Here is a 13,059-nt window from a genome sequence, read left to right as displayed (position 1 = left end):
GAGTCTTCCCACCAAATCTACAAACCAACTGGGTCTTCTTCCTGCAAACCTGAATCTGAACAAGGAATACAGTTTCTATAGTATAAAGGCTTCAGTCTTCTTCCTGTCACTCTCTCTGGATTCTCTCTCTGCTTGCCTCTCCTTGCTCAGGCCAGTGGAACAAATGTGAGCCTGGCCTCTACCCCCACCCAACCCGGAGAATGCAATACTGTTTCTTGGCCTGGAGGAATGTATTTTTCACTTGCTTCTACTTTTTTTCCTCAATTTTTATTAATATTTTGCTTCCACTTTTTACTGTGGTGTACTTTGTCACCTAAATTATGTGTTTCATTTTCCTCTGGTCTCCAGACCTACCTTGTAGATGCTTTTACTAACTCTTGGCCTGTTTCCTGTGTCTCTAAATTTAGGATAATCATGGGTACAACTGTATGTCTATATTAAGATATCTCATCTAAATTTCTTGGTCTCTGCTTTGGTATTTTCACTCTGTTATTCTTTCTTAGGTTCCCACTATTTTCCCTCTTAATTTTCTTCCATGGGGAATTATAAGGTAGATACTATGCATGTTTCTCCTAAGTCTCCCTGCATAAGCTTCTACATTCTATTCTCCATGTGCTGTGTCTCGACTCCAGTCTTTTGAAAGCCTCAGTTTCACTTAAATGGGCTCTACTACCCTCCACATATTTTTTTTGTCTCAATATTAGTCTTTCTTTACAAACCCCAATTTTTGTTAAATTATAAACTATGCTGTGTTTCCTATTTCCCACGTGATAATGACTCTTCTCTAACCTTCTTCTTATATCCCAATATCCCTAAAATAAGACAAATTTGTGATTTCTCCCTAAATAAACTTAATAATTCATAATTTACCTGGCTTGAGTTTATTTTATCAATACTTTGTTAAAAATAGATCAAGTCTGCAAATTTGGGTTTGTAAAGTTATGGGATCCTCCAAGCCCCCTGAAAACATGCATCATTCTTACCTTTGAAATACACTTTGCATTACTTTAGCAATTAAGGTGATTGGCAGTCAAAGTATCCCAACAGTATTTCTCAGTTTGTTGCATGGTGCTGTGTATGCTGAACTCATGATGAAGGTTATCATAACAGTGGGAATGCACGTGAGTGCAAACTTCAAGTTGAGATGGTAATGAAGATTGAGGGAGGGATGGTTACTACAACACAGTAAGGCACACCTCTTAATGACTGATCTTCAACACTCTCTCCTCCCAAGGACTCTTGGGAGACAAGTGACCTAAAACCATAGCCACTAATACTGGGCCATGCTTATATAACACACACACACACACACACACACACACACACACACACACAACCATTACTATCCCATGTTAACAAATATGTAAGCGAGATGCAAGGATTTACGTCATAACAGTGTCATAGCTGCACAAGTTATTTATGATGGTCAGCCAATTAAAGAACAATTGTAAGCAATGATATCAATGTAATAAGGAATTCCTTTCTCCATGGTTTCAATATTTCAGCAATGTACATTTCTCATTGACTAAAGTCCAAGACCATAACAAGATTTGCAGAATCCGAGCCCTCACGTCATGTCATACAAAATTCTGCTCAATAGGTATCATTATATTCATCATCCTATGGGTAACCAGTGATATTGAGTCCAACGTTATGTTCATGGATAGGTCATGTCCCTATGTGTAATTTTCTTATTTAAAACTCTATCAATCATTGTCTTTCTGGTACAAGATTTGACTTGTCTAAGTAATTCATGTTAGACCACTCATATGATACATAACTATCGCTGAGAACAAATGAAACTCACTTGTGTGGGGGTGCAAAAAACTAAATGGGATAAAAAAAGTAATGTTATCATGTCTTCAGTCTCTATAGCAACCTTAGTTTAAATTGTAAGGAAAGATATAGATTCAAGAATTGATTTTGTATGTGACCTTGGGAAGAGAAATTCTATCTCGTCGTAGCAAAATAATGTAGCACTTGGGGACAAAGATGCAACCCAATAACCCAGCACTGGAGGCCAGGATTGAAAAGACTTCCACAGCCACCATGAATTTTCCTTGGCTGCTTTGGTAGACAGGGAGGAAGGTGACCCACACACTGCAGAACACCAGCATGCTGAAGGTCAGGAACTTGGCTTCATTGAAGGTGTCAGGCAGGTTCCTGGCCAAGAAAGCCACCATGAAGCTCACTATGGCTACAGATCCAAGGTATCCCAGGACACAGTAGAAGCCAGTGACTGAGCCCTTGTTGCAGACGATGATGATATGTTCATATTCAGAGTGTGCATCTATGTCAATAAAGGGAGGAGATGTTCCTAGCCACACTGCACAGAGAGTAATTTGGACCAGGGTGCAGGTGGGAATGATGTAGTTAGGTGCCCCTGATACCAACAGCCCCCTCATCCTTCTTCCTGGAGTGGTGACCTTGAAGGCCAGGACCACAGTAACTGTTTTGGCCAAGACAGTGGAAACAGCCACAGTGAAGAGAACTCCAAATGTGATCTGCTGCAGGATGCAGGTAACAGTGTTGGGACGTCCAATGAAGAGCAAGGAGCAGAGAAAACAGCAGTTGAGGGAGATGAGCAGAATGTAGCTGAGGGTGCGGTTATTGGCTTTCACGATGGGAGTGTCTTGGTGCTTCCAAAACACCCCAAGAACAAGAACTGTGAGTACAGAGAAGCCTAGTGACAGGCAGGCAAGAGTCATCCCCAAGGGTTCTTCATAAGACAAGTAGCTCACAGATTTCTGCAGGCAGTTGGTTTGCTGTACATTAGCGTACTGGTTACCTGGACACTTCACACACTGCTCCCTGTCTGAGGTAGAGAGCAAAGACTCATCAATATAGCTCCATTTTTCATGTGTCACTGATGTCTCACATAAGTGTGTCCACCATGTTCCTTCTGTTTTGGCATTGACAGAAAAATAAGTGTATTATCCTGAAGAAATTACTCCAAATTAATTGTTCTCACATGTATGGTGAAGGACACTTAGGAACCATTATTACTTTCACTTATCTCACATATGCAAAGTAGTTTATTTATCTTAATACTCCTTGTGTCAACACATTCAGATTCATAATAAAAGTCTTAATTTCTTGGTGTGGTGTCTCACACCTTATATCACTCACTTTGAATGCTGAGGTTGGAAGACTACTGAGAGCTTGAGACCAGCCTTCAGTTACAGAGTGAGTTCCATGTCAGTCTTGGCTAAAGTGAATTCTTGCCTCAGAAAAAAACTTATACTTGGCAATTCATGAATTGTATATGTAATATATGTAATTATTCTGACTGTGCATTCAAACTTAGTGTGAGAGCTAGTACATTCTACTATCTGAATCTAGGTGGAGCTCTGTGGTGGTTACTCACAGTAGGAAAATTCAAATCTTCCCCTATTATATGGTTAAGTGATAGTAACTTATGATTAAAACTGGACACCAGGATATAATTATCATCAAAAGCTGTATACCATCACCTTGGAGAAGGTTTTGCAACTTAATTTTGAGAGGACATGGTCAGCATCTATGCGTTTTATTGAATTTTACTTCCTATATAATCTTTTGTCTTAGTAATTTATTCAGGACCTATTGAGAAAGCAGGATGAGAAATATCAATTAACAAATTATCAAGGAATAGATGATGTGTAGTGAGAAAAGGAAGAAGTTTTCACTCCTAACTGTGAGATAGGTTTTGTTATGACATATGTGAATATTTAATTTTAAATATGTTTGCTCATTAGATAAACTTGTAGAATATCTTTTTATATTGAATATGTACAATGAAGAAAATACCTTTATTTCTTTTAAGTGTGTAAATGTGTGTGCATTTGTGGTGTGTGTGCATGTGTGCACACACATGTACAAATAGCTTTGTGTTTTACATGTTTCTTTCTGAGTGTGCATGGACCTGGGTGAGTGGGAATTTGGAGACTAGAATTCAGCACTGGGTAGCCTTTTCAATTGCTGTCCACCTCATTCTTGAGACAGGCATCATTACTTTGTCTGGAGCTGAGGAATTGGACTATACATCACCACCCACTGTGAGACCTGCCAACAGACAAATGCCTCCTCTGGTAAGGTACCACCAATGGAGGTGAGAGATCAGGGAACATAGCCAGGTAGATAATGGGTCGTTGACTACACTGAGGTAAAGCCAGATTATTGTGGATATAAATATTTTCTTGTTTATATTGACACCTTTTCAAGATGATGGAAGCTTTCCCGACCATATCTGAGACATAGTCAAAGTGTGACTAGGGAATTGTTAGAGGTGATAATTCCCTGCTATGGGTTGTGCCTCCAGATTAGATCAGATAGAGGGCCTGCCTTTGTGTCCAATCACTAGGGAATTGACCAAGACATTGGAGATTAATTGGAAATTACATTTTGCCTATCATCCTCAAAGTTCAGGACAGGTAGAAAGAATTAATCCTAGAGACTGATGAAGGATGCGTGGTACTCCTTCCCTTTGCCCTGTGGAGGGCCAGGTGTACCTCTTATGTAAAATGAATTACTCCATTTAAAAGTATGTATGGAAACCCTCCCCCAAATCTTGCCCCATATGGGTCTTGAACAGATAACTAACTTTACTAATGAAATGCTTCTTTCTATCCAAATCTTACAAAGAGTACAGGAACCATTGTTCCAGCAATCAAGGCTGTTTTTCAGACTCACTCTGTTAGCCCCCATCCCTTTCAGCTTGGTGAAAGAGTTTAGATCATATAAGAGACACTATATAGGGACATTAGAAGGGCCCCCACAATGTCATCCTAACCACTGCAATTGCTGTGAAAGTAGAGGGGACAAAATAGAAGAGCATCAGACTTACTTTTTATGAAACAAAGCCTTTGTGTGGCTTTAGATAAAATTTATTGATTTTATACCAATCAGTTAGGAATAAATCCAAAATACAATGGCTTTAGTTAGAGAAAAGTATCAAAGAAAAAGAACTTCAGAGACAAGACACTAGTAATTGGTTTCAGTCTATGTTTCGTTTGTCTCCATGGCTTACTTCCCTTGTCTCTTCTATTGCTGGCCCCCTGATACTACTGCTCTTAGGCCTTACCATAGGACCCTGCATTATTACTGCTCTAAGTAGATATGTAAAGAATAGAATAAATTCCATTAAACTCATGGTATTGTGGACACAATACACCCCCTAGATGAAAATATCCTAGACACTGTTCTTCACAAATCAAGGATTTAAGTTAGTGTCATATCAGAGGGGGAAATGCAGAATGGAATGTGAAAGGAATGGGATGAACCATCTGTGCAATGCAGGTGTTTACTGTTAGTTAAGGGATGAGATTATCTCTCTGTGCGGTGCACCATGACCTCCCTATATCTCTTTGTTTCTAAATAACTTTGTGATGACAAAGCCTAGACTGTTTCTTTCCTAAGTTCCTCCTATGTGATGTATGTAACCTTGTGACTTCTTGTAATAGTTCTCCCTTATTTAACAGAATGTGATTTTGTGATTTAACTCACAATCCTTTTTTTTTTGTTTTTCATTTTTAAACTATAAGCATCATGTAGTTATTTCCAATAAAAGCTGACACTCCTAACAGATCGAAGCTGCATCTTGAGATCTTGAATTCTGGGATGAAGCTTTCTTCTTCTTTCTTTTACCTAATAAAACTTTGATACACACAACAACAACAACAACAACAATGACAAAAACAATGGATTGAAATAATAAAGTATGTATTTTTTTAGTAATTCAATAATTTATCCTTTTAAAAGTATATAAATGTATATAGGTCTCATCCACAAGGTATATATGAATGACATTCAGTGGAAACCTTCCATTTTCGTTTTTTCTTTCAAAGATTTTAATGTTCTGTACCAGAGCAATACTGTAGTTTTACATGAATCTCACATACATTTGTACTCTTACACATTGTTTGCTATATATAAGAGAAGTTCACTGCAAAATGCTCATTGGAAAATGAAATTCAAAATTTTCAAGAATGTACAGATCCTACTTAAATAAAGAATCTGAAATATACACAGTAGTATGTCAGACAATTCTACCTTCTCCCATTTCTTTTTCTCACTTTTAGATTATGGCATGGTAAAAGTTCTGTTTTCTCCAGAATTTCCAAAACTAAAAATTAAACAAAAGAACTTCTCACTGTGTAGCAAATCCAGGGCTTGTACATTTCAGGTTATTTCTGTACAAATCTAGGGGGTAAAATAATGCATACTTAAGGGAAATCTTACATAGACTTTGAAACAGAAGTATATAGGACATTTTTTTACAACAATGAGTTGAGTAATAGGGTGTACATATTTTAAGGGGCAATGTTGATACATAAACTCAGTGATTAGTAAGACAGAAGAGATTCTTTTCTTTTCTTTTCTTTTTTCTTTTTATCAAAGTATGTTTTCACTGTACCTCATGCCGACCCGGAATTCACGATAGAATATCAGAGTGGCCTCCAACATGCAGAGATCCTCCTACCTCTATCTCCCAAGTGCTGGGATTATAGGAACATGCCATGAGGCCTCTCTGATTTTATTCTTTTGAATTTCCTTCCTGGACCCTTGAAATCCTCCTGTGTATTATAGAAGATAATCAATCTGAGGCACATTTTCCTTTCTCACATGAAGTTACCTGTCTCATTGGAAATCTCATTTTTTGGGCACCGATAGCAATTGAAGCAGCAGGCTGCTTGTCCCTCTTGATGGTATTTCTTGAACCCAGGACGGCATGGCACACTGCACACTGAAGGCAGGATCTGAGGAAATTTAGATATGTGTCAGGGAAAGAAATCTAAGATCCTCCTCTCAAACTAGACAATGTTAGATGATTGGACCATGAAAAATATATTTTTAGTGCTTGATGATCATAGTAATTTTGCTATGTTGTATAATGTCTTTATATAATCATATAGAAACAAAATCACGAAAAATTACAGTTGTTATCTAATATTTAAAAATTTTATAAAGTATATCTAGGAATCAATATATGATGAGGAAACACATATTCCAAAAGAGTGTGGTCATTAATGTCTAGTGTAAAGCAACACCACAGGACAACCCACCTGTCTACTTCCTGTGTCCCACACTGCCGTGTCTTCAGGTAAATACAACTGCTGACCATGTGGAAAATGTGGGGAAAACTGTCCTAATTTCACCTTTAAATCAATTCCATGGGGGAAATTCCAAATGTTGAGAACATCATACTCATCACTTACTTGTCCTTTGGGGTTCATATTCACTACATCTCCAATAGGGTTAATAAAGAGAACATTCTTCAGAAAAGCATGTACCTAAAAAATACACATTATTCCATGACTAGAAAGGCCCACATGCCATGACTGAATGCATGATGTAGGGAATGCCCTTTATTTTATACTTCTTCCTTGCTATGCACATTCACTGCTGAAAACAAACTGGTAAAATACGTGACTTTACACAGATCATTTAAAAATAGCGTTATGGTTTTTATAATATTACTTTCTTAGATGGGTGTGGAAGTACATGTCTTCAATCTGAGCACTCAGGAAGCTGAAGTAGGAGGATGACTGTGAGTTCAAGGCCACCCTGAGATTACAGCATAAATTCTAAGTCAGCTGGGGCTGGAGTGAAACCCTACCTTGAAAATCAAAGGAAAATAGAAAATGATAATAGTTTGTCTTACAAAAAATGACAAAACAGTTGCTAAAGAAATAATAGGTAGACTATACACTGTGAAAAATATCAGTATCAACATCTAAATCGTCTCTGGTTGCTTTTAGAGCTTCAGACATGAAAAGGAGATTGGGTACATGGTTAGTTTTGGAGGAACTACTTTATGCCAACTATGGAAACTCTCTCCCAGATTCCTAAAAACAGTTTTTAGAAGCAGGCATGTCAGTACATATCTTTAGTCCCAGTGAGAGAGAGTCAGGCAGCTTTGTTAGGCAGCTAGGTTACCTGGGCACCTGAAAGTTAGAAGCTGGAATCTCTTTGGACCTATCCTTCTAGTTTCTACTTTGCTAGAGATCAAAACATGATCTGATTTCTCATCTCTTCCTTAGGTCTGTTTTTCCACACAAAGCCTGGACCCCTACTGGGAGGGAGTTTCTCCTGGGATTTAAATCTAGTCCTATCATTGTAGTTTCTGAAGTTCAGCCCCTGAAACTTGGTGTCATGAGTCGCCTCTTCCTGAGACAGCCCCTAGCCCAGACCACTTACTGTCTCTCTGGCTCACCTTAGCCAGAAGGTAGGGCCCACCACTATAAGCTTATAAAGAGATGCATGTGAGGTTACAAACCTCTTTTTCTTGGTAATCCATTCAAACTTATGTTGAATTTCTCCTTGCGTTGGCCTGGCTGGGCTGAGCTGAGGCGGGTCCCCCTAACACCTACTTTCCACATGGACTCTTTACCCCTCCCGCTCTCCACATGGCAAGAGCTCTTTGCACTTTCCTTTCATTCCTTTCTGTGTTTTCTTCAGGACCATCATGTGGGCTCTCAAGCTATGTGCAAGCAGTCATTTTCCTTCTCTTGTTTCTGTACTTCATTAAATAAATATAATAATTTATTAATTACTCTTCTAAGTCTTATTTTATTCATTACTTTTGGTTAATAGTAGACATGAACCCATGGTATGGGGTTCAAGGACCTTCTGGGCCCTTAACACCTCATTTTGGGAGGCTGAGTTAGTAGGATCACTGTGAGATCCAGGCCAGTCTAGGGTTACAGAGTTATTTCCAGTGTAGACCCTGCTTTAGATAAGCAAACAACCCTCGCCCCCGCAATCCACCTTGTTCTTGTTACTTGAGGAGCAGGATTTTACCAGCTCTTCATTTATAGTTTATATGGTAAAATCTGTGTTTATATTTCAAGTAAAGAAAAAGTTGCCAGACCTGGTAATGTATGCCTTTAAACCCATGACATGGATCACTACGTGTTGTGGCTACCCTGAGACAACATACTGAATTCCAGGTCAACACCACCAAACTTAAGCATTATATGGAGGTCATCTTTCTCCAAAATCATTGAAGGTCACTAAAAGTTTCCTTGATTTACACTAAATTTATTTAGTTACTTATTTTAATTTTGGGGCAGTGTTTCTCACTAGCCAAGTGTGAACTGGAACTCATCCTTTGTAGCCTAGCCTTGCCTCAACCCACAGTAATATTTCTGTCTTAGCTTCCCTAGAGGAGATGTCTGTTAGCAAAGCTCAGTCATAGTCTTTTTCATGACGTATACACACATAGAGTTTTACTTGCTTGGACGTGACAAAATACAGAAAACCTTGTAACTGAAACAAAGAATCCTAGAGGAATAGGCGTGAGCATGTCTTGACAACATTGAGGATGACATATTGGTTGAAAGTAAGTACCAGTGATTTTAAGACACTATACCTGAGTGCATGAACCATATTTCATAAACTCATTTCCTATCCTCTGAGAATCTACTTGTTGAAGAATCATTTCATGGAGGGCATGGGCCACAGCATACACAGCATTGTAGATGTTGTAAAATTCTTCATCCATGTCCATGTCAAAGCTGTGCCTTGAAAACCACTCCAGTGAAGGGTTGGAAGAATAGTTGTTCAGTTTTTCATAGTACGATTTGTAGAGAGAACAATTAAAACCTATCCACCTTGATCCTACAGAATTAATGTTTTCTGTATATTTGGAAAAGTTCATTGTCTGGATAAAAGGTTTTAAACTAGAAATCTCACCATGGTGGTGTACGAAAGTGAAAGACCAACGGAATGAGAAACGGATGAAGTTTCCTTCACATGGGAGGAGATCCCACTGTGAGGTGGTGACCCAGATTCTCCATGTGCCTAAACATTCCCATTTTCTAAAGCTCATTTCCATAATAGGGTTAATGTCACCATAAATGACAACAGCATTTGCTGATGATGTGAAGATTGGATAACGCAAATTTATAAGAGCTGTCAATAACATATCTATGTTTACAGGGATCATATTCACATATGCTAAACAGATGCCATATCTTTGCATTTCTACTCTCAGGTTAGAGAGAAATTGAAAGCCTTGGTCATCTTCTGAGATGAACAGCTCCACCCATGTCCAGCTGAAATGAAGCATCAAGGAAACCATGGCAAGGGGCAGGTTTGTATCCTTGGGAGCCACCTGATAAAGATAAGGAAACTTCTCCCGGTCACTTAGTGTAGGATGAAATGGTCCGTAGGAAATCTAAAGAAAACAGAACATTGGACTCTACAAAAGGAGAAGGATTTTGTCAGGCACAAGGTAACTTCTGACTGACCTTTTAAACCAGCAGAAAATGGAAGAAAATCTTGTTCATGCTATTACCACAGTAATATCTTATTTCCCAGAACCTGATAGGAAATTGCTGACCAGTGCATCCTCTAGTGAATCTCATTTTCTCTTACCTTGTTCTTCTTTTCTATTTCAAGCAAGTAAAGGTTAATAATCCACCAACTCTGAGTGTTTACCAGTTCAGTTAAAATCATGATCAACATAGGCATGAACCTTGTCCAGTTACTAGAAAATGCCACTAGGAGACTGAGTTTCAACTCCCTCTGTAGACTCAGACTCACCTGTGGCCTTGCATAGAGCTGCATGAGTGGTGCTATTCTGGCAGATCCTGCCCATGAGGGTCCTGTAAGTGCTATCTGACATGCTTTCTGCTCACACATATAATTCGGAGCATCCTTCATGAGATTTGGAATTTCATCTTCAATACCAAACACAGAAAAACTCTTACAAATCTTAGAAATGGAATGCAATTGCAACGACACATTGTGTAGTAGCTGGGAGTTATGGTTAATATCTTCCAAGGCAAAAATCAATGCCAGCACATGCTGGAACCTTCTGATTGGCAATCTGAAAGGGGAGCACAATCATCATCATGGATGACGTGTCATTCATAAGCTTCATATCAAGCACACTGAACATTATGTACCAAATGACATTCTCCCTGAACTTCTCTTATTGATCATGTTCCTTCTATTATGAGGATGGGGGGACATGACATCTTTAGAAGCTAGTAATTGAAAACTCTTAAGAGTAAAACAATTATAAATAAGTTTATTCTCATTGTTGTGGTGGTGTGAATGTGAAATGTTCTCTGTACCCCATGTGTTTATTACTAAGTTTTAGACTCAATCCCTAAGTAGTGAAACCATTGGCAGGAGGAGCTTTGCTGGAGGAGGTGTGTCACCATGGGTGGGTCTGGCTTTTATAGTCCACCCCCTTGACATTACATACTAGCTTACTCTTGCTGTTTCTTTCAGCTGAGGTCGAAAAATGTGAGTTCATGCTGTCTATTCTCGGTATGTGCCCACACTGTTATGAAATTTCCCCTTATAATTTCTCTTAAGTTCCAGGGAGCTGAAGTAAACACTTTACTCTCCTAGTCTACTTCCTGTCAAGCATTTTGTCCCAGCAAGGAGAAGTTAACTGCTACTAAAATTGGTAATGAGAATTGCAGTGATTTTGGTGAAATAATCCTGACTACCTGGTTCTTGCCTTTTAGAACTGGGTTTCTAGAGGAAGATGGAAGCATATGTAACTTGGACTACACAAGCAGTGCTAGAAGCATTGCTTGGTAGAATATTCTAGTAAGTGTTTGAAAAACCTAAATGCAGATTGAGGTGTGAACTGGGAAGGCTTGCCATTTGAGGTTTCAGAGTGAAAAGAGAATGTTTTTTGCGAAATTGGCTAGAAGCAGTTTGTGTGATATTATGGTAGAGAGGCTGGCTGAAGTCTACACATGTGCAAGAAATTTGAGCAATGTTGAACTTAAGAGTAATGGACAATTGTTTGATGGAGGAAATCACAGAGTAGAAAGATATGAAGGATATAGAGTTTGTCATAGATTATTGTGTGGGCTCTCTTAGGCTCCTTTAGCTGAAATATTTTTAAAAGGTTAACATCATTGAGGATATGCAAGTTGTTCTCTTCTTGATAGTAGGAGAAGTGCTGGTTCATTTCAAAGGAAGAACGGAAGGAAGAATCCTGAAGGAGATGAATGTTCTTAAAAATCATATTGGATTTACAACTATGTTGGTATTCCTTAACAGGTAGTGGTTTTGGAAGCATTAGGATGCCGGAAGTTTGCGGCATTAATTTATACCATTATTTCAGAAGTCATAGAGGGTAGAAAATATGAATAAAAATAAAGGACCCTGTAGGGAGACCCCTGAGCCCATGATATGGGTTACAATTGATACTACATAATTTTGAAGATGCCAGGCAACAACAAAGGAATCTTCTTGCTTAAGAAGACCCTGTCCTGGCTACAAGCAACAGAGATGGAGGGACATAGAGGCTGAAGTATTTTGGAGCCCAGAGGATTTCATCTTATGACTCAGATGACAGAGAGGAAAATTTAGATTTTAATGCCATATATACATATATATGCCAAGTATATATATTTGACAGAGAAAGAGGGAGAGAGAGAAAGAGAGAGAAAAAGATAGAGAGAGAGAGAATGGGCATGCCAGTGCCTCTAGCCAATGCAAATGAACTCCAGATGCATGCATACCCTGTGTATCTAGCTAAAATGGGTTCTGGGGACTCAAACTTGGGTCCTTTGTCTTTGTAGGCAAATTCCTGAACCTCTAATCCATCCCTACACAGTTCTATGCTTATTTTTTAAGCATATTTTTTTCATTTGAGAGAGTGAGAGAGAGAAAAGTGTAACACTAGAGCGTCTGCCATAGCAATCAAACTCTAGATGCTTTCGCCACCTAGTGGGCATATACGACCTTGCACTTGCCTCACCTCTGTGCATCTGGCCTATGAGGGATGTGGAGAGCTGAACATGGGTCCTTAGGCTGTGAAGGCAAGGGCCTTAGCTGCTAAGCCATCTCTCCAATCCATCTATGCTTATTTGTGATCTAGCATTGCTCTAGTCTTTACTTACTCTTCCCTCATTTTCTTTTCTTTCTCTCTTTTTTTTTTTTTTTTGTGAATGGGAATGTTTCCTTGGTGCCATGATGTGGTGAAGGCCTAAGTGACTTTTGTTTTGATTTTACTGAGTTCACAGTTAAGATAAGGTCTTGTGTCCCTGATGAGACTTTGGACTTTTGAACAGTGTGGGCACTTGTAAAGACTATGAGGACTCT

The 13,059-nt window shown here is 38.8% G+C and overlaps 1 protein-coding gene across 1 annotated transcript in view; it reads right to left on the bottom strand.

Moving 5' to 3' along the window:
• Positions 1-1,910: 1,910 nt before the first annotated feature.
• LOC123455058 (vomeronasal type-2 receptor 116-like) overlaps positions 1,911-13,059 on the bottom strand; it is a 42,060-nt gene continuing 30,911 nt past the window's right edge. Inside the window, exons 3-7 of the mRNA XM_045134744.1 lie at positions 10,528-10,813; positions 9,353-10,159; positions 7,044-7,271; positions 6,614-6,737; positions 1,911-2,815 (exon numbers count right to left, since the gene is read on the bottom strand). Of these exons, the coding sequence (XP_044990679.1) occupies positions 1,911-2,815; positions 6,614-6,737; positions 7,044-7,271; positions 9,353-10,159; positions 10,528-10,813 (2,350 nt within the window). The remainder of the gene's footprint in view (positions 2,816-6,613; positions 6,738-7,043; positions 7,272-9,352; positions 10,160-10,527; positions 10,814-13,059) is intronic.

Source organism: Jaculus jaculus, chromosome 15, assembly GCF_020740685.1.
Source record: "Jaculus jaculus isolate mJacJac1 chromosome 15, mJacJac1.mat.Y.cur, whole genome shotgun sequence".
NCBI classification, from domain to species: domain Eukaryota; kingdom Metazoa; phylum Chordata; class Mammalia; order Rodentia; family Dipodidae; genus Jaculus; species Jaculus jaculus.
Note: the sequence above shows the minus strand (reverse complement) of the source record. Positions and strands in the feature narration are given on the sequence as shown.